We start from the raw sequence: 21,504 nt of genomic DNA, 5'->3' as shown, positions 1-21,504 counted from the left end.
AGAGAGGGCATAGTAAACATCATTCTTTATAATCTTAATAACAGGCATAAAGGAGTCAGAGGGGGGATGAGAAGGAGGAATATGCCTAGAATCGTCCAGAGTGGAGTTCTTACAGAAAGTTTGAGCGAAGAGTTCAGCCTTAGAGATAGATGAGACGGCGGTGCTGCCGTCAGGGTTAAGGAGAGGAGAGAAAGATGAAGAAGTGAAATTGGAGGAGATATTTTTGGCTAGGTGCCAGAAGTCTCTGGAAATATTAGAGAAAGCAAGGTTTTGATATTTTCTATGGATGAAAGAGCGTTTGGTAAGTCGAAGAATAGCTTTGGCATGATTCCGGGCAAAAATATAAAGATCACGGTTAGCAGGAGTGCAAAGGCCTTTTGTGAGCTGCCTCTAAATCTTTAATAGCACGAGAACAAGCGTGATTAAACCAAGGCTTTTTAGCGTGAGGAGTAGAAAAGTACGTGGAATGTGTACCTTTATTCCAGAGACAATCACCTCTGTGATGCGCTGGGCACACACAGAGGGGTCTCTCTCCTGGAAGCAGTAATCATTCCACGGGAAATCGGAAAAGTTCATCCTCAGGTCGTCCCACCGAGCTGAAGCAAAATGCCAGAAGCATCGCCTCTTCGATCGGTGGGTCCAGAGGCTGTACAGGAGCGATAGGACAGGATACAGAAATAAGGTTGTGATCGGAGGAGCCCAACGGAGAGAACAGTTTGACAGAGTAAACAGAAGGGTTAGAGGTAAGAGAAAGGTCAAGTATGTTGGGCCTGTCTCCAAGACGGTCGGGAATACGTGTAGAGTGCTGAACCAGCTGCTCTAGGTCATTGAGGAGAGCAAAGTTGTAGGCTTGTTCACCAGGCTGGTCAGTGAAAGAGGATGAAAGGCAAAGCTGGTGGTGAACATTAAAGTCTCCTAGGATGGAGATTTCAGCGAAGAGAGAGTGGGTCAAGATGAGCTCCACTTTAGAGTTCAAATAGTCGAAGAATTTAACATGGTTAGTAGAGTTGGGTGAGAGATAAACAGCACAGATGTATTTAGTAATAGAATGACAATGAAGTCTTAGCCAGATGGTGAAAAAATCTGAAGTCAAGGTCGTGGGCACGAGGGCAAGTGATGTCGTTGCGTACGTATGCGCAACGTCCAGCGTTGGATTAAAATTTAGCATAGAGATAGTAGGAGGGAACAGAGTAGAGATTGCTGTCAGTAGCCTCAGAAACCTGTGTTTCGGTGAGGAAGAGAAAGTGAGATTTAGAGGAGAGATGGTGTTCCACAAAATGAAATTAGAACTTAGGCCGCGAATGTTGCAAAAGTTAATGAAGAGAAAGTTGGAAGAGGTATCAAGACATCTCTTAGGTTGAAGGCCGAAACTGGAGTCCGCTCTGGGGGGCGTTTGTGGCCCCCCCCTCCCCCCAGACAGGGACTCCGAGGCATTATTAATTACTGCCATTTTTTTTTAAGAAGAAGTTGCGTGTGTGTGGCGTGTATGTAGTGTGGTGTAGTAAGTAAGAGGATCTATCTTTAGAGAGCATGCTGAACTACTCTCTGGTGTAGATGAGACAATAGGGAAACGGAAAGTGAGGACACAGGAAGGATCTTTGCAGGGCTTCCAGCACCCTTCTCGCTTCCTGTATATACCTCACCGCGAGTGGCTTGCGCCCGTTTCGGTAGGTGTCTCCCTACGTACTCCCACAGTAGGTAGAATTGAGTTGCAATTAACGTGATGAGGTTATTGAGGTTATGAGTTGCATTTGAGATAATGAGGTTATTGAGGTTATGAGTTGCAGTTGAGGATAGGAGTTGCAGCTGAGCAGATGAGACCATGAGAAACTGCACCGTCACCGTGAATCGAGTCAGCGAGCCGGCAATCATCCTCAGTTGAAGTGGATGCCATGCAGTGTTGCCGTTTATGGTACGAACGTACCAGATGTGGTACTTTTGGGTGTACAAAGTACGACTTCACTTAATCTGTTTTTTTGTTTTTTGTTGTTTTATAGATTGTTGAAAAAATGAATAGTGTCCTAAGTAATAACATATTTATGTACTTCGTAAATGTTCAGCACATTCAGCAACCCTAGAGGAGATATATTTACATTTTTAAAGGTATGAAGACCAGTAAATAATGTTATATTTACTCAATCTGATACGTTTTGTTCTCATTTGGTACTTTTAACTGGTGCAATCTGGCAACTGAGTGGCAACACTGGTATGACCAAGGGTATAACTGTGGTCCCAGTCTGCTTAACTTGCCCGGGCATCTAACACTGTCCTCCACCATGGCTCCTCTGCTTGGCTACTGGAAACTTCGTGGGGTGAGGTTACTATTTTTGTAGTTAAAATCATTATCATTATTATTATTATATTTTATTATAATAAGGTTATCCCTATCGTTGTTAATTAACGCCAGCTGGTAGTATATCCATTCTGTTAATTCGACTATGTAATTTCTTAATAGTGTGGTGCCGCGCGCCATCTTGCTTTTTTCTTTGAGGGGAGGGTCATCGTAGTCAAAATATCAATTAGTTAGCGTCACAGTGAAGCAGTGATCAGCGTGACTAGCTACGAATCCGCAAGCCCTTGTTTATACCGTTTACCGTTGATGAGGTTTCAGGCCCCGCTCCACTGCTGTATAGTGCAGCGCTTTGCGAGGGCCGTCACCAATAGCAATGTTAGCCTCGATAATAATCCTCGATGCACTTATTCGCAAACGTCGTAGTGATTGAGTACGTGAGTGAGTCTTAATTTATTTCCTGAATAGCCTACTGATGTTCTTTTAATAAACTTGGCATCAGTTCAGTTTTTATGTCTGATATTTTCTTTATAATCTCCTGAGCGGCCCAAACAGGCAAAACACAGCTGGAAGGTTTCGTATTTTTTCTCCCAGAGGCTTTATTTTGCTCTCCAGCAGGTTAAGAATGATTTAACTTGCTGTTAATTAATTGTTAGTTTAAGTACCTGTAGCTATTTTGACTTCTGGTCTTAAGATAAATGATTTACAGACGCCCCCCTCACTGAACTGCGGCGCGAGGCTGAATTGACATTTTTCTGTACCAACCTACCAAAATACAGTTGTAATGGTCACTACCATGTTTACACCAAAAATTCTGAGTGCTGTACATTATTCATGTTGTAAATGAACACTGTTGGCAAAATAAGAGCATTCATCGATATAACTGCCTACAACGCTCCATCCCGTGGTTAATAGGAATGCATCCGTACGGCCTCTTGGATAAATATTTCCGTCATGCAAGAAAAGAGAAGTCAAACAAGTCTGACATGGTGTCATGCTCGCACAATTATATAGTAATAGTGGAAGGTAGTGTTGAAAATTTTGCCACTTCAATCCTCCGGCTGGCACGCCGCTGCCTCAACACGGTGCCTTCCTCTGTCCCTCCAATCACAGCGCGGGAGGTTGTTTACACTGCTGCTAAACATATCGTACGCTGCCGGCAGCAAGTGTTATACTTATTTCATATTTCTAATTTAAATCATAATACATATATCTTTAGCATCTTATAATATTACATTCGCTATATGGAACTTTAAAGGAAGAACATATAGAGCATGTGACGATTGTTTGTGGGAAAAAATATATTTAAATTTCCTATTTTTTGCATTTCCCCGTTTCTTAAATATTGCTATAGTTGGTTCATCCGAGTCTGAAGTGTACATTATCGCGCAACGGCAACCTGCAGCCACACGGCGTGTCCGATTTCATGGATACTGTGTGCGCTAGCCTACGCATATTAATGTCGCAAATAGCTGTTTTGTTAATTTACAAGATCGCTGATTATGATAATTAAACAGCCTTGAAGCTGTCCACCACCGAGAAAATTAGAAGGCTTTATATTAATAAGACCTATTTGCGACATTACTGATATGCGCGTATGCACCCACCTTTACGTACTATAATTAGTAACCGTAATTATGGGCCGACCAAGAGTGGCGAAGTCCCTTTTCCTGGGTAGGAACCATTCTTTTTGGGTCCTACGTACTCTTGTGACCGAGAGCTGCGGGACTAGCGCTCCCGCTTTGGTGTCACGCAGGTTATAGGCTACAAATGACGACACACACTGGCCACCACTTCTGCATCCTGAGACAAATGATTCACTTCACTTCACCTCCACCCGCCTCAACACTCCCGCCTTAACAGTGAATAAACACACTGGTGACGAGTATATTATAAAGTCTGGGGAAATGACACTTGTGGGGGATATCTGGGCCGGGAAATCCGTTTATCTTGAATATGTAAGGTTACAAGTATAATATCAATACTAGCTCACCAAAACTAAAAGTAAAGAAGATAGTTCCGTTACCCGTTGAAGAGACACACGTCAGACAACAGACTCAGAGGGCTTCCTCGGGGGCCTCGAGAAATGAGTGCCTGGGTAAACCGTGATGACCCAGGGTATTGCCTCACCCCGTGTCCCTGGGTGATGAGCTTGTACCCGCCATGGGCTCAGGGGCCGAAGAGACGGAGATGAGCGCTGATGCAACACTCGCCCTAGCGTAAGCCCCCAACTGTACATTTCCCTTCCCTATGTGGCACGACTAAGTCTTTATTGGGGGCCATGTTACTAGACCAAGTTACTCATGTGGTAAGGCTCGATGTTATTGGTTTTACTAGCACAAGGCAGGCCAGGGGATAAAAGCAAAGAAAAGGGTAACATTTTTCAAGTTTTCAGTGTGTTTTGAAATATTCTGCTGACCGTTTTTGTCACATCATTATTTTTTTTACCCCCCTTTGAAACCAATATTTCCACCGGCGGGGCACTAGATAATCCTTTATTGGTTAATCAAAACCAACCTAACTTAACAGGGAGGCTGCTCCCCCCTCGACCCCCCCAAAAAAAAAAATTCTAACCAAACTAAGCATTATCCCATTACCTTATTAGTCATATGGTACTTCCTAATGGCGACAACTGCTCATTTCAATTATATAAAAAAAAATCTTTCGAACAAGTAATTTCCGACAGAAAAGGAATACAGCAGTGTATTGTATCACCACAAAGAACTTCCTAAAGCACATGGGTGTCTTTTGCTGTGCTCCGGGTGCACATGTAAAATAGTACTTTTAAAAGTACTGCTCCTTAAAAGAATCTGGTGGTGTTGAATAATAAAGATATTGTTGCAGTATAATGTTAGCCAAAAGTAATAATAACAAATATTGATAACTTAAGGCAATATATTGAAATATAGGAAAATGTACATCAGATTTGCATTTAAGTAATATCAGTGAGTATGGCTAATCCAGTTTTTCCTCCCCCCAGCTGGGCCAGTACATCCGGACGCTCCTTGAGTACACCGGCACCAAGTATGAAGAGAAGCTGTACATTTTTGACTCCGAACCATCATGGCCAGATGACAAATTCAACCTGGGACTTGATTTTCCCAATGTGAGTGAAAGTATATTATCATGAATCACTGCAGCTTTGCAGAAGTTTATTGCAGTGCAGAAAATATTGACACATTCAAAAGTGAATTTCGGAGAGATTTTCATTTCCAAAGTTAAAGTAGCTAGGTGTCATTTTATATATGTATAGTGATCTAGGTTATATCACACACGAAATACTCTTCTTATACACTACAGCAAGATACCTTGGATCTCTTGGGTTCTGAGATATGTCAGGAGCAAATGTAATTAAACTGATGACTTTTTTCCACTTACCATACATTTCTGAACAACCTGGTCACTGGTTATTGTTTCAGGTCAATCATATTCTAATTATCTGTGGCATTCACTTTCTTCTCATGTTCATTGTATTTTATAGATCTTGTTTAATATCTTTAGCCCAGTGATATTCCAAGGTCATCTTCAACCATAAAGTGACAACCAAGTACATCTTCTGTTTAGCAGGAGTTTTACAGTATAAAAGTATTGACTTCATAAAAAAATAATCATTTAAAAACAGTATACACGTGTCACTGTTCTGTTATTAGTGAAGGGGTAAAGGCATGGAAATAATTATATTTTCTTGTGGTCACTTTGTGATGTTCAATTTCAGTTGCCATACTACATTGATGGTAACGTCAAGCTCACACAGTCTGTTGCCATAATGTACTACATTGGCCGGAAGAACAACATGATTGGGAAGACAGACGAGGAGAAGATGTACGTGGATATGCTGGTCAACCAAGCTATAGACATGCGAATGCGCTATGCATACCTTGTTTATGATCCTGTTTATGTGAGTACTGTACACTTCAGGAGTATAGGGATAGCTTGCATGAATAAAGGGAACAAAAATTTGGGGGAGAGAGACAGCATATCCCATTTGTTTTTTCCTCATTGTATCATTGTCAGTTGCTGACCAGTGCCCTCAGTAGCACTTTTGACCCTCAGCCATTTCTTCCCTGAATTGGTTAGCTATTCTTTCATGCCCTGTTACTTACCTAACCTGCTTTGAATAAGAAGATAGTGTGACAAATACAGGTTTTTATAGATATTTATCTTTGCATGTGTAGTGACTAACCAGCCTGATGCAGTAGGCTGCCTAAAGCCACTTAACAAGTGGAGTACCACTTTGGCCAACTGGATAAGGTGTGGCTTTCCCATCTCGTTGGTCGCTGGTTCGATCCCCAGCACCGGTAAAACCCTCACTGGGTCTTCATTAATGCCTGTGTTTTTCTTGAAATACAAAGGTCGTGTGAATATATATATATATATATATATATATATATATATATATATATATATATATATATATATATATATATATATATATATATATATTCTCTCACCCAACCCCAAAACCAAAGTCCAGTCATATGGAGACTTGCTGGACGACATGGTTCAGTCTGTTCATGCTTGTGGAGAGGATGTTGAGGTCACCAAAAGTTTCACATACCTTGTTAGTGTGGTAGTGCATAACAATGGTGGAGTTTACTGGAAAATCACTTGGATTGGCCTGGCCCACAGGGACTCACTCAACTATATGGCATTGTTTGAATACAAAAAATCAGGGACTCACTCAACTATATGGCATTGTTTGAATACAAAAAATCAGGGACTCACTCAACTATATGGCATTGTTTGAATACAAAAAATCAGGGACTCACTCAACTATATGGCATTGTTTGAATACAAAAAATCAGGGACTCACTCAACTATATGGCATTGTTTGAATACAAAAAATCAGGGACTCACTCAACTATATGGCACTGTTTGAATACAAAAAATCAGGGACTCACTCAACTATATGGCACTGTTTGAATACAAAAAATCAGGGGCTCACTCAACTATATGGCACTGTTTGAATACAAAAAATCAGGGACTCACTCAACTATATGGCACTGTTTGAATACAAAAAATCAGGGACTCACTCAACTATATGGCACTGTTTGAATACAAAAAATCAGGGGCTCACTCAACTATATGGCACTGTTTGAATACGAAAAATTAGGGACTCACTCAACTATATGGCATTGTTTGAATACGAAAAATTAGGGACTCACTCAACTATATGGCATTGTTTGAATACGAAAAATCAGGGACTCACTCAACTATATGGCATTGTTTGAATACGAAAAATTAGGGACTCACTCAACTATATGGCACTGTTTGAATACAAAAAATCAGGGGCTCACTCAACTATATGGCACTGTTTGAATACGAAAAATTAGGGACTCACTCAACTATATGGCACTGTTTGAATACAAAAAATTAGGGGCTCACTCAACTATATGGCACTGTTTGAATACGAAAAATTAGGGACTCACTCAACTATATGGCATTGTTTGGATACGAATAATCAGGGACTCACTCAACTATATGGCATTGTTTGAATACGAATAATCAGGGACTCACTCAACTATATGGCATTGTTTGAATACGAAAAATCACTTGTGCTCCCTGTTGTACTGCATGGCTATGAGACAAGGACATGGGATAGTGATTTGGTGAGGCGTGTTGATGCCTTTGATACCAAGTGGCTTTGCAGGATCATGGGATATCACTGGAATGACTTTGTGGCGAACCAGCGACTACCTGACAAAACTAAATCGAGGCCTTGCTCTGTGAGTGCCAACTTTGGCTATATGGGCACATGGCACTCCTGCTGATAGGGTTGTTTCTGTATAAGACAGCCCTGAGTGGAGGAGACTAAGGGGACGCCCAAGTAACTCGTGGCTGTGACAAGTCAATCAACCTTGCAAGGAGGGATTTGAGATTGACAGGGTTGGGGGGCAATTGAGAGAAGCAACGCACCCCTGAGTGTGTCATACCAATGATACCCCATGATCCTGCGAAGCCACTTGGTATCATAAATCAACATGCCTCACCAAGTTAGTTTCCTTTGTTCATCACATCTCTTAAGTGTTTTAGCATACTGAAGTTTTATATTTGTTATATAATAACATCCTTATTCCTCCTGTATCATTTGACTGAAGTTTGTATAGTTAAAACAGGCTATTGTCCTTTCCAGCCAGTCTGTCTAAGCATTGCTCATCTTGTTGCAACAGTTAGCTTTGACCTCTGAACCTGTTTATGGTGACGATGAAGTGGGCAAACTGCATCAATAATTTTTCAGTGTTCATCAATCAATTACAACATTGATAAAAAAGTGCATTGACTATATACATTATTTTTCCCACTTGGCCAAACACATATCACATGAGCATATCAAACCATAGCCTAAGCAAATATGCTGAAGCAGCTTCCTTGGTGTGGGCCTTGATGTTGTGGGAGTGGCTGCAGCAGGGGGTAACATGCAGGCTTACTGCTGCACTAACATACAGGCTTACTGCTGCATTAATATACAGGCATGCTGCTACAATAGATCACTGCTGTAGTGTGGATGTGATGAATGACATATTGAAATTGCATAATTAAAAAGTGTGTGGGTAAACTCTACTAGTAAGATATCATTCATGGCAGTATTTTTATATTTTTCAGGAAGAGAAGAAACCCAAGTATTTGAATGAAGACTTGCCAAAGACCCTGAAGATGCTGTCTGACTACCTGGGCGACAAGACCTGGGTCCTCGGTGACCAGGTGGGTTATACTTTATTATTTCTTTTATTTTTTCCATATTTAATTAATGGAGGATCAAAACTACAAACTGGTGTTAAAAATGATGTTAGGAGGCAGTGACGTAACTAAGGTGTAATGGAGTAGGCCTGGATGCCAAATTTGAAGGCATCATTCTAGGATTTGAAATAGTTTTCCAGTTGACTAGTATCAGTAGATTTTATTGATTAGTTTACAAAAACATACAATGAACAGAAATCATAATATAAAAAACAGATATAGAAATAACCACTAGCAGCTGTGGCTCAGAGAGGAACCACCTGAGGTGAGCTACAAAAGTAGAAGTAATAATTGTACAATGTACATGGTACAAAGACAGCCAAATCAGACGATGAGCCACACCAGCTCCTGATGGGTCAGGTCCTGTCCTTCCTCTGGCCCAGGATTAGTGTGTTGTTGACCACCAATTCGACTTCGTCATAGTCTCCTGCCTTGTAGGGCACAGAAGCAGACTCCTCCATGTGGTCACAAAAGGACAGGAAGCTCCTCAGTGGGTAGAAAGAGGCAATTTTTGGGCAGCACTGTCTTGCCCTCACACAGCAGCCTCCTCACTAAGGAGAGGGCCATCTCACAGGAGCAGAGCTCTGCCCCCGTCCACTGCTCCAGTTTGCCTCTTCACTCTGGTCGCCCTCCTTGGCCCACCTGCGTCCACGTCCTCGGCTGTCTGTGTAGCTTGGTTGAGATGGGGGATTGGCTCTGTAGATGGCTGTGCCCACCCCACTGGTGAAGCTGAAGGCATGTTGTTGCATGGGGCTGGGGCCCTGACATGGCAGTTCAAGTTCCATCCACTCTGCAGTTTTGGCCTTGCAGTGAAATGGATCTCAGCTTGGTGGCTTCCATGGCCTCAGGAAAAGGTTGGTTGTTAGCTCTCTTCCACACTGGTGGTAGACATCCTACCAGTAGTTGATTACGGGCAGGATGGGCTAACCTGGTGTGGGCCGGCATGGAGGACGTGACGCCACTCACTCCTGGTGCTGTTTTCTGAGGCTTCTAGATGTTGGCAAGCTCACCACTTATGTTGACTGCTGTTGCTGCTACTACTGCTACTGCAGTCTTTCACTTGCATTGGGTATCTGGTCACTGGTGCCCTGTGCTACAAACATGTCTGGTGACCGTATGTGTGTGCATCTCACAACATCATGCAGTAGCTCGAAGTTGGTGGGGTGGGATGCTTTGGTACAACTTCCAGTGGATGTTGATGAGGTAGTTCTGCTCCTGGATGTTACAGAACCAGTAATCCTTGTGGTAGTGGTGTCCTAGGCACCACCTTGGGGTAGCTACTTCCACTGTCCTCTTGATCACAGCCATCTGGTCCCATTCCTGTTGATTCAGGCTAATGCCTGTCCTCTCTTTGGATAGACTATGGCTACCTGAAGACTGGAGGATAGAGGAGATGCCTTACACATGAGGCAACACAAAAGGATGTAGAATATACTATTCATAATACTTTGGCACCCTCATGGCTTCAGAAGTGTTGCACATCACCACAGAACTACAAAGGAAGCTGAAGCAAATATCTGTAAATAACAAATAAAACAGCTGTTTTTTGTATACTTGTAATACTCAGGACTTTATAATATCACTTTATAATATCATACTGCTGAACTTCACCCACTCTATTTAAAAGAAAAGGGGGAGGATAACATTAGGACCCAGCACACTCTTACACAAGGGTCACACAAGTTTTATCTTTATCTTATCTGTATTAAGCCACCTTTTTATCATCTTATTTTAAACAAGGGAAGAACTTAGATTAATGGCATATGGAAAATAATAGCTAGGTGAAGATATGTTTATACTGCTGCCTTCGAGAAGGCAAGTCAGGGCCTCAAGAGGAGATGATAGAACATTAGTCCATGCCTTACTAGTACATCATCCTTTGCTGGTTGGTCTACCCTGCTCAGACTGCTCTACTTTTTCCTGGCAGATTACCATCCCAGACTTTATATTCCATGAAGTCCTTTTCGTCAACCTGGATCTGGACGAGAGTTGCTTGGACAACTATAAGAATCTTCAAGCCTATATCAAGCGATTTGAGGAGCTTCCAGCCATCAAGAAGTACCAGGCATCTCCAAGGTTCATCAAGTCTCCCATCAATGCTCCCTTCGCCAAGATTGGAAACAAGTAACAAGAGACTCAAAAACTTGTGTCAATAAAATGTTATTTTTTTTTTTTTATTTTTTTTTTTTTTACATGTGTAAAATTGAAGAGGCTTCCACCTTTCCTGCTATTGTGCAGTAAATTCATTCAACAACAAATCCAATGTCAGCCCACCCAGCTGCTCACCCTCCGTTTTGGACTGCTCAATATATGGTTACCTGAGAAAGCCTGGGGAAGGCAAGCTTTGGTAACCTGGACTTGCCCTCTGGCCCAAGGTAATGGGTTACATCTATCCACCACAAGCTCAAGGGCCGGTGTGAAAGAAGTGAGCACTGAGGCCATGTGCAGCTTTAGCTTATGTCCCTTAACTTTGCATTTGCTTTCACCAAACTGCAGTTACATGATTTCCTTAATTAAACAAGCATGAACCCAAAGATCTACTTAAATACAACCAAATAAAGTATGTAGAACCTAGTTTTGTAGCTTTCCTACCTCACACGTCATACCTTGAGTGAAAACTGTGTGCCATGAAGCCTAGCAATCCTTGACATCTGCAACCATAGCTAGAAAATACATGCCCATTTTGGTGTAATTCAGAGGAAACGGCCAGAAATTTCTACATTCGAAAGGACTCTAGATGGCTTACAAACATTTAAAAAGTTGAAAAGAAATTATTATTTTTTAAGTAATGCTGAAAATGGCCCCCTTAGAAAACATCTTTAGCTTCGGTGCTGCATCCCATCATGAGAAGCTCCCTTAACACTGGTGTCCTTTGGGAAAAGACTTGACCCCTTCAAGTGGACACCCTCCCTCACCGTATACTTTCAGGGCACTCCCAGAGCTCCATAGATCATACAGGGAAGGTACTACTGGCTTGTGAGTACGAGTTCAGAACACGATCACGCCATGGTGAAATTACACACACACTCACACAGAGAAAGAGAGAGAGAGCAGCTCATGTAGCCCACCTTCGAAGTAGGTGTCTATGGTGGAGCGTTAATTTGCATTGTTCAAGATTTGTTATCGTCTACTTGAGAGCTTAAATTATGAGCGAGATGAAAAGCTGCACCGTCACCGACTCGTCCACGAGCTGGCAATCATTTGCACTTGAGGTTATAAGACGCCGTTTAAGTTATAAGGTTATTGACAGAGGTGGGCGCGGTACTGAAAAATCAGTAGTGCAGTTGCGGTAGTGTGGTACTTTTTCCGGAGTAGTGCGGTTGTGGTAGTGCTGTCCCATTTTTTTCTTTCCCAGTGCGGTACGTGGTGTGCGGTAGCGGTAGTCAAAATAAAAAATACTTGAGTGCCTATCCTGGCTATCCAAACCAAGGAAACATGCTTAATATAGTACAATTGCCTTGATTTACGATAGATTTTCCCAAAATGAAAAATCGGCAGTTACATCCGTGGTGCCCACGGACGGGTCCGGGGTTGAAATGGCCGGCACCGCGCGGGTTAAAGAAGACTCGCAGTGTAGTAGTTTAGTCTGTTTATTTAGTATTTAATTTTGAACAATAACTGAAAAGTCAGAATGATTGAATCACTGATTCTGATGACTGATACCGATTGACTGATTGAGTCCGAGTCACTGTAAAAAAAAAAAAAAAAATCGGTGAGCATGCCGCGCTGTAAATGTCGTCTTCGATAGTTTTCAGAGTACCGCAAAAAAAAATACCGCAGGATTTTTTAGTGCGGTATTTTCAGAAATTTTGCGGTAGTGCGGTACTACTGCACTAAGTACCGCACTTGCCCACCTCTGGTTATTGAGGTTATGAGTTACAGTTGAGGTTATGACGTTATTAAGGTTATGAGTTGCAGTTAAAATTATGAAGTTATGAGTTGCAGTTGAAATTATGATGTTATTGAGGTTGAGCTGCAGTTGGTTATGAGGTTATTGAGATTATGAGTTGCAGTTGATGTTATGAGGTTATTGAGGCTATGAATTACAGTTGAGGTTATTAAGATTATGAGTAGCAGTTCCGCTTATGAGCGAGATGAGAAGCTGCACCGTCACCGTGAGTCAAGTCTGCGAGCCGGCAATCATCTTCAGTTGAGAGATGATAGTGGCCTCAGTCTGCTCTGTTTGGCTCCCAACACCATCCTCCACCATGGCTCCTCTGCTTGGCTACTGGAAACTTCGTGGGGTGAGGTTATTATTTTCGTTGTAGTTATCATTATTGTTATTATTATTATCATTATCATTATCATTATTACTATTAGGTTATCACTACTGTTGTTTCCAGCTGGTATATACATTCCGTTAATTCAACTGTAACCTTTAATAGTGTGGTGTCGTGTGTCATCTAGCTATTTTTTCTTTGGGAGGGAGGAACATCGGGATCAAAATATTAATAAATTACCTTCTCCATGTAACAGTGTTTAACGTGCCAAACTACGAATCCGTGAGCCCAGATTCGAATCCCGGGCCGGTCAGTCGGCGAGCAACTCACCCAGTTGGCAGCTGCTCGATCATCGTTCCTGTCGGGCTAGTGAGTACTATCCATATCAGACCCTAAGACATACCGTTTTTCGTAATTTCTTTCAAACGAAGACTCTGATCAGCATGGTGCTTTGGCACATTGTTTCACACACTCCGCTTATTATTGACGCTATTGTGCATTGCCAGATGCGGTTAATTATGGTGTTTACTCTTGAATGTGATGGCAAAACCTGCGTGAGCCACTTACACATTCGAACAGGTGAGGCGTGACGTATTTGTGACGTGTATCCACCAACTACTTCCACCCCTGGCTTCCCCTACTCCCATCCCTCCTTTTCCCTCCCTCCTGCCCTCCCCCTTCTCCCCCGCACACACACACACACACACACACACACATTCTCTCTCTCTCTCTCTCTCTCTCTCTCTCTCTCTCTGTGGAGAAGTACATTGTTAAGGCACTAGATGGGAATGCATACAGAGATAGAGTAAAACTATAGACCTTAAAGTAGTATACTGAAAAGCAAAGCGTGTGGATAAACAGAAGATCGGGAGGAGGAGGACCCCAAGAAGAAGCGATACAAAGCGTTGCAGGTCAAAAGCAAAAGAAGAAGAAGAAGAAGAAGAAGACGAAGACTCTATAAGCACCTTAATTGGGAGGAAGCAAAGGGGGGCTGTTGCAAAAGCTATCTCCCCACCTTCAACTTACTTAACGAACAACAATAAACCCACTGACGGATGTTATTTGCTGTGTTTGAGTTCAGTCCCACTCAGGGCAGTCAGTCCATAGCCCATACAAGTGTTCATTCTCCCCTTAGTGGGCTGCGAGAAATGTGTGCCTGGGGTAAGCCGTGAAACTGGTGTTGAATAAAAAGATATTGCTACAATATAATGATGGCCAAAAGTTATAACAACAAATATTGATAACTTAAGACTATCTTAAAATATAGGAAAATGTACATCAGATTTGCATTTAAGTAATAATATCAGCGAGTATGGCTAATCCAGTTTTTCCTCCCCCCAGCTGGCCCAGTACATCCGGACGCTCCTTGAGTACACCGGCACCAAGTATGAAGAGAAGCTGTACCTTTTTGACTCCGAACCATCATGGCCAGATGACAAATTCAACCTGGGACTTGATTTTCCCAATGTAAGTGAAAGTATATTATCATGAATCACTGCAGCTTTGCAGAAGTTTATTTCAATGCAGAGAATGTTCAAACATTTAAATTAAAGGCAAATTCCGGGGTGATTTTCATGTCCCGAGTTTCAGTAGCTATCATTATATTTTAGTAAAGTAAATCAACAAGTTACATGTCACACGAAATACTCTTCTTATACACTACAGCAAGATACCTTGGATCTCTTGGGTTCTGAGATATGTCAGGAGTAAATGTAAATAAACTGATGACTTTTTTCCACTTACCATACATTTCTGAACAACCTGGTCACTGGTTATTGTTTCAGGTCAATCATATTCTAATTATCTGTGGCATTCACTTTCTTCTCATGTTCATTGTATTTTATAGCTCTTGTTTAATATCTTTAGCCCAATGATCTCCCAAGGTCATCTTCAACCGTAGAGTGACAAGCAAGTACCTCTCATATTTAGCAGAGCATGCACGAGTTTTACAGCATTTAAAAAAAAATATCATATAAAAACAATATACTCTTGTGTCACTGTCCTGTTATTAGTGAAGGGGTAAAGGCATGAAAATAATTATATTTTCTTGTGCTCACTTTGTGATGCTCAATTTCAGTTGCCATACTACATTGATGGTAACGTCAAGCTCACACAGTCTGCTGCCATAATGTACTACATTGGCCGGAAGAACAACATGATTGGGAAGACAGACGAGGAGAAGATGTACGTGGATATGCTGGTCAACCAAGCCGTAGACATGCGAATGCGCTATGCATACCTTGTTAATGATTCTGATTTTGTGAGTACTGTACACTTCAGGAATTTTCATATAGAGGTAGCTTGCATGAATAAAGGGAACAAAAATTTGAGGGACATACAGCATATACCATTTGGTTCATTCTCATGGTAAGTATCATTGACAATTGCTGGCCAGTTCCCTCAGTAGCACTTTTGATTCTCTGTCATTTCTTCCCCGAATTGGTTCGCTACCTATCCTTTCATGCCCTGCTACTTACCTAACCTGCTTTGAATAAGAAGATAGTGTGACAATTGCAGCTTTTTATAGCTATTTGTCTTTGCATGTGTAGTGACTGACCCGCCTGATGCAGTAGGCCGCCCAAACCCACTTAACGAGTGGAGCACCACTTTGGCTGAGTGGGTAAGGAGTGGGTTTCCCATCTTACTGATCGCAGGTTCGATCTATTCAGATTCCTAGCCCTGAAATGTGTTAGAAACCACTGCATTTGCTCTTTTCAGCCTCTGTTTTTTATTATTATTTTTTTTTTTACCCAAACTCTACCCATGTAATCCCTTACTCTCTGACCCAAACCCAAAACCAAAGTCCAGTCATTTGGAGGCTTGCTGGATGACACGGTTCAGTCTGTTCATGCTTGTGGAGAGGATGTCGAGGTTACTAAAAGTTTCACATACCAAGTTGTTAGTGTAGTTCATAACAATGGTGGAGTTTACTGGAACATCACTCGATGGATTGGTCTGGCTCACGGTGTTATGGACTCGCTCAACAAGAGTGTATGACATTGAATTAAAAAATTGCTTGTGCTCCCTGCCGTACTGCATGGCTATGAGACATTGACTTGGTGAGGCGTGTTGATGCCTTTGATACCAAGTGGCTTTGCAGGATCATGGGATATCGCTGGAATGACTTTATGGCAAACCATTGACTACTTGATGAAACTAAATCAAGGCCTGTAACCATCTTGCCCTGTGAGGGCCAACTTTGGTAATATTGGCACATGGCACTCCTGCTGATAGGGTTGTTTCTGTATCAGACAGCCCTGAGTGGAGGAGACCAAGAGGACACCCACATAACGCATGGTTCTGGCAAGTCAGTCAGTCAATCCTGCCAGGAGGGATTTAAGATTGACAGGGTAAATGCGTGGAAACTTGCTCGGGGGGACCGTCAGGAGTGGAGGCGGCGAGTGAGAGAAGCAACAGCAGGCCCCCGAGCGTATGCTCCCCATTAATTAGCTTGATAGTTTCCTTTGTTTATCACATCTCCTAAGTGTTTTAGCACCTTTGTGGAAGCAGTCACTTGTGGCTTCTTTAATTCTTTAAGGGACAAGGCATCAATACTGAGCGTTTATATTTGTTATATGGTATTTTTGGTATTTCGTTGGGGATATACCCCAAGGGAGGAGGGCGGTGCATGCCGCGCAACCACCCAGACGGCGGGTAGAGAGATGCCGAATTCGTTTAAGTGGAGGAGGCCCAACAACGGGGCTGAGGGTGTCGGAAAGATTTGTTAAATGAAAACATCTTTGTTCCTCCTGTATCATTTGACTGAAGTTTGTATAGTTAAAACAGGCTATAGTCCTTTCCAGCCAGTCTGTCTAAGCATTGCTCATCTTGTTGCAACAGTTAGCTTTGACCTCTGAACCTGTTTATGGTGGCAATGAAGTGGACAAACTGCATCATTAATTTTTCAGTGTTCATCAATCAATTACAACATTGATAAAAAAAACGCATTGACTATATACATTATTTTTCCCACTTGGCCAAACACATATCACATGAACATATCAAACCATAGCCTAAGCAAATATGCTGAAGCAGCTTCCTTGGTGTGGGCCTTGATGTTGTGGGAGTGGCTGCAGCAGGGGGTAACATGCAGGCTTACTGCTGCACTAACATACAGGCTTACTGCTGCATTAATATACAGGCATGCTGCTACAATAGATCACTGCTGTAATGAGGATGTGATGAACGACATATTGAAATTGCATGATTAAAAAGTGTGTGGGTAAACTCTACTAGTAAGATATCATTCATGGCAGTATTTTTATATTTTTCAGGAAGAGAAGAAACCCAAGTATTTGAATGAAGACTTGCCAAAGACCCTGAAGATGCTGTCTGACTACCTGGGCGACAAGACCTGGGTCCTCGGTGACCAGGTGGGTTATACTTTATTATTTCTTTCATTTTTTCCGTATTTAGTTAATGGAGAATTAAAACAACAAACTGGTGTTAGAAATTATGTTAGGAGGCAGTGACGTAACTAAGGTGTAATGGAGTAGGCCTGGATGCCAAATTTGAAGGCATCATTCTAGGATTTGAAATAGTTTTCCGGTAGTATCCGTAGATTATATTGATTAGTTTACAAAAACATACATATAAAACAGCTAGTTTTTTGTATACTTGTAATACTCAAGACTTTATAATATCACTTTTTAATATCTTAGTGCTGAACTTCACCCACTCTATTTAAAAGAAAAGGGGGAGGATAACATTAGGCCCCAGCACACTCGTACACAAGAATCACACAAGTTTATATTTTTATCTTATCTGTATTAAGCCACCTTTTTATCATCTTATTTTAAACAAGAGAAAAACTCAGATTAATGGCATATGGAAAATAATAGCTAGGTGAAGATATGATTATACTGCTGCCTTCGAGAAGGCAAGTCAGGGCCTCAAGAGGAGATGATAGAACATTAGTCCATGCCTTACTAGTACATCATCCTTTGCTGGTTGGTCTACCCTGCTCAGACTGCCCTACTTTTCCCTGGCAGATTACCATCCCAGACTTTATATTCCATGAAGTCCTTATCATCAACCTGGATCTGGACAAGCGTTGCTTGGACAATTATAAGAATCTTCAAGTCTATATCAAGCGATTTGAGGAGCTTCCAACCATCAAGAAGTACTTGGCATCTCCAAGGCTCATCAAGTCTCCCGTCAGCGGTCCATTGGCCAAGTTTGGAAACAAGTAACAAGAGACTCAAAAACTTCTATCCATAAGATGTCAAAGATTTTTTTTATTTTTTTTTTATCATGAGTTAAATTGAATAGGCTTCCACCTTTTCTGCTATAGTGCAGTAAATTCATTCAACAACAAATCCAGCGTCAGCCCACCCAGCTGCTCACCCTCCCTTTTGGACTGCTCAATATATGGTTACCTGAGAAAGCCTGGGGAAGGCAAGCTTTGGTAACCTGGAGGTTATACTTGCCCTCTGGCCCGGGGTAATGAGTCACATATATCCACCACAAGCTCAAGGGCCGGTGTGAAAGAAATGAGCACTGAGGCCATGCACAGCTTTAGCCATGTCCCTTAACTTTGCACTTGCTTTCATCAAACTGCAGTTACATGATTCCCTTAATTAAACGAGCATGAACCCAAAGATCTACTTAAATACAACCAAATAATGTATGTTGAACTTAACTGCGAAAACGCAGGGGCTGAGAGGACATAAGAAGAAACTTAATAAAGGAACCTGTTTGAGTTACTTTAAAAAGTAAAGTTTTCCACATAAGTGTTTACACTTGGAACAGCTTGAGAGAGAGAGAGAGAGAGAGAGAGAGAGAGAGTGAGAGAGAATTTTTTATTTTTTATGAGCTGTCTGTCAGTGTTGTTAGTGCCCGGCCAATGTTGCCCCTTCAGCAGAGTGGGCGGGTGACGGGGAGGCTGCGTGGCGCGGGCCGGCAGGTCGCGGGCTCACGCGTTGTTGCGGGGCGGCTCACCGGGATCAGCGGCAGCGGGGCTGAGCCTGAGCCAGCGGGCCAGCGGCAGTTAGCGCCTAGCCGCCAGTACGTTAGTGTGTGCGCGTGGGTGCTTCCGAGTCTCTGCGTGGTGAGTCAGTGTGTTGCGTGCTATGAACCTGCGTTGTGGCGTTTAACTCTGCGTTGCGAACTAAGTAAGCCGGCCCGCCGCTACCCGCCTCTACCAGTAACAGGTGAGCAGAACACTGGAATGTCTCGGCAGGGTGTGACCTGAGGGCGCCGCCGCCACCCATGCGGGGCCTCGTTGTGCCTGGGCGTGTCAGTTCGTGCTTCATGAATAATGTCGCTGCTGGCGCGGGGCGAAATGGGAACACTCGATTAGGGGGAGGAGGCGTGTTGCGCGTGTGTTGTTTGGCTCGGGTTCGTGTCCATTCCATGTCAACGGTATAGTTTCTTGTGTTTGTCTTGCGTTGCGACGTGGGCGGCCATGAAGCTAATGATTGATTGATTGATAGTTTATTGTTGCAGGGAGGGTATACTGCAAAGGAGAAGAGAGGAACATGCTAATGAGTGATGCATGAAGGAGATCACCATAATTTTTCTGAAGGGCTTTACTTTGGTTGAAACGATTATAATGTCTTGCTTTGAGACGTGGGCGGGCATGAAGCCTATGAATGGTGCATGGAGGAAGTCACCATAATTTTTTTAGGTGCTTGACGAGTCTTTTGGTTGAGACGATTATAACTGCCAGCGTGTATAGCCAGGCATACGTAAATAGCACCTCAGAGGGCCAGGAGCTAATGAGATATACCACCTGACCGATTAAGGAATTATAAACATTGACCTGAAAAGTATGTAGGGACTGGAAAAGTGGAAATACCCAAAGCAATGAAAAAAAAAGTTTCGGCAAAGAATAAAAAAAAAATGAAAAGAAATAGTACCAAAGGAGATAAGAGTAGAGTAGAAAATAACCAAGGAAAATACGTGTGATATAAAATTTAATGCCTTAGCCGTGTCAATTAATATCACACCTAACAGAGAGGAGTCAAGAGGAAAAGCTAGATAACCCAAGCAAAAATACGCTTAGTCGATTCCATTCCCCCACCACCCTATTACTAAACTAATGCCTGCCTATTTCCCTCCTAAATTTATACTTTTCTTATTTAAATCCATTACTGCGTGTTCTATCCTGCTGGGTAATTCTCAGTACTTTACTTATATCGCCTTTGTTGTAACCCTTGACCCATTTGAATACTTCTATCAGATCTCCCCGCACTCTTCACCCCTAACAGAGAGGAGTCAAGAGGAAAAGCTAGATAGTAACCCAAGCAAAAATACGTGTGATAAATGTCTCAGCCGTAACAATGCATATCACAGCCTCCTTATCAGCCAGTCGGGGAACACGCAAAGCTTATTGACTTGGGAGATAACAACGGGAAGTCGTGGGGTTCCTTATCTTGGCCAACTGGTTGTGTGAGGTGACGTGCTGAGTGGAGAGGAGATACACAGATACCGAGGTCACACGTTTGCTGTCACCTAGGCTTTCCTCCCAGCGTTTAACAGATATAGACTTGGTTTTATTATGTTTGATAAGCTTATGGATTTGAAACACTCATGAGGAAGCGTGTAATTTCTGTTTAGAGATGACTGATGGAAGGGAAGGTAGCGTCTATGAATATCCAAACTTATTCCTTTGCCATACTTTCTGGCAGGTAAATCATTTCATCATTAGCCTACTACAGACGGTGACAAATAGCCTCTTGGAGTAGAAAGTGTTGTGGCGGCCTAACACATATCTGACAAGGCTTTCGTAGGAGTTTGGGGCATTTCCATGGGTAGCTTTATGATCCTGGTTGTAGTTTGACCCTTCTTCTGTACCATGAACCTAAAAAAAAACAATAGAATCCGCCTGATCTCCTTTTCGGCCTTTGAAAATAGTTGATGTGAAAGGTGGAAGCGTCTGACAATACCCTCCTTGCTACCTGAGGGGCCGCGGCACAGGTGGTTTCTATAAGGGGAGTGTTCGGAGGGAGGCTGTGAGGGTAGGAGTGAGGTGGGGGAGTAGAGGGAGAGGAGGGAAAGGGGAGGGAAGGTAGACGGGCACGAGACAGGGAGAGATGCTTGTATGTGGGGCGTCTGTCTGTCTATTTGTCTCTCTCTCTCTCTCTCTCTCTCTCTCTCTCTCTCTCTCTCTCTCTCTCTCACTTCTTTCTTCCCTCCTTCCTTTATTTTGCTTTTTTTCCGTGTTACCTCACATTCTTGTCTTTCCTCTTCCTGTTACATTCTTTTCCCTTTCTCTCTCTCTCTCTCTCTCTCTCTCTCTCTCTCTCTCTCTCT

At 42.5% G+C, this 21,504-nt stretch overlaps 3 protein-coding genes across 5 annotated transcripts in view; all 3 read left to right on the top strand.

Moving 5' to 3' along the window:
- The first annotated feature begins 2,173 nt into the window (after positions 1–2,173).
- Positions 2,174–11,602, top strand: LOC126983966 (glutathione S-transferase Mu 2-like). Of its 2 annotated transcripts, none has more exons than XM_050837240.1 (5): positions 2,174–2,312; positions 5,271–5,396; positions 6,006–6,188; positions 8,894–8,992; positions 10,956–11,602. In XM_050837240.1, exons 1-5 carry the CDS (start codon positions 2,277–2,279, stop codon positions 11,154–11,156), a joined length of 645 nt encoding a protein of 214 aa, XP_050693197.1. In that variant the 5' UTR covers positions 2,174–2,276; the 3' UTR covers positions 11,157–11,602. The 2 variants fall into 2 exon arrangements, with proteins under 2 accessions (XP_050693197.1, XP_050693198.1); XM_050837241.1 differs by lacking the exon at positions 2,174–2,312 and adding an exon at positions 4,557–4,598.
- A 960-nt stretch (positions 11,603–12,562) lies between these two features.
- Positions 12,563–18,964, top strand: LOC126983965 (glutathione S-transferase Mu 2-like). 2 transcript variants are annotated; one of them, XM_050837238.1, is made up of 6 exons: positions 12,563–13,272; positions 13,505–13,617; positions 14,590–14,715; positions 15,326–15,508; positions 17,523–17,621; positions 18,240–18,964. In XM_050837238.1, exons 1-6 carry the CDS (start codon positions 13,095–13,097, stop codon positions 18,438–18,440), a joined length of 900 nt encoding a protein of 299 aa, XP_050693195.1. In that variant the 5' UTR covers positions 12,563–13,094; the 3' UTR covers positions 18,441–18,964. The 2 variants fall into 2 exon arrangements, with proteins under 2 accessions (XP_050693195.1, XP_050693196.1); XM_050837239.1 differs by lacking the exon at positions 13,505–13,617 and having other exon boundaries at positions 13,162–13,272; positions 18,240–18,959.
- Positions 18,965–19,122: 158 nt separating this feature from the next.
- LOC126983964 (uncharacterized) overlaps positions 19,123–21,504 on the top strand; it is a 72,776-nt gene continuing 70,394 nt past the window's right edge. The window contains exon 1 of the mRNA XM_050837235.1: positions 19,123–19,400. The gene's annotated coding sequence lies outside the window, so the exon portion shown is untranslated. The remainder of the gene's footprint in view (positions 19,401–21,504) is intronic.

The sequence above is a fragment of the Eriocheir sinensis genome, chromosome 55 (genome assembly GCF_024679095.1).
Source record: "Eriocheir sinensis breed Jianghai 21 chromosome 55, ASM2467909v1, whole genome shotgun sequence".
Taxonomy (NCBI): domain Eukaryota; kingdom Metazoa; phylum Arthropoda; class Malacostraca; order Decapoda; family Varunidae; genus Eriocheir; species Eriocheir sinensis.
The sequence above is the reverse complement of the archived record's forward strand: the minus strand, read 5'-3'. Positions and strand labels throughout refer to the sequence as shown.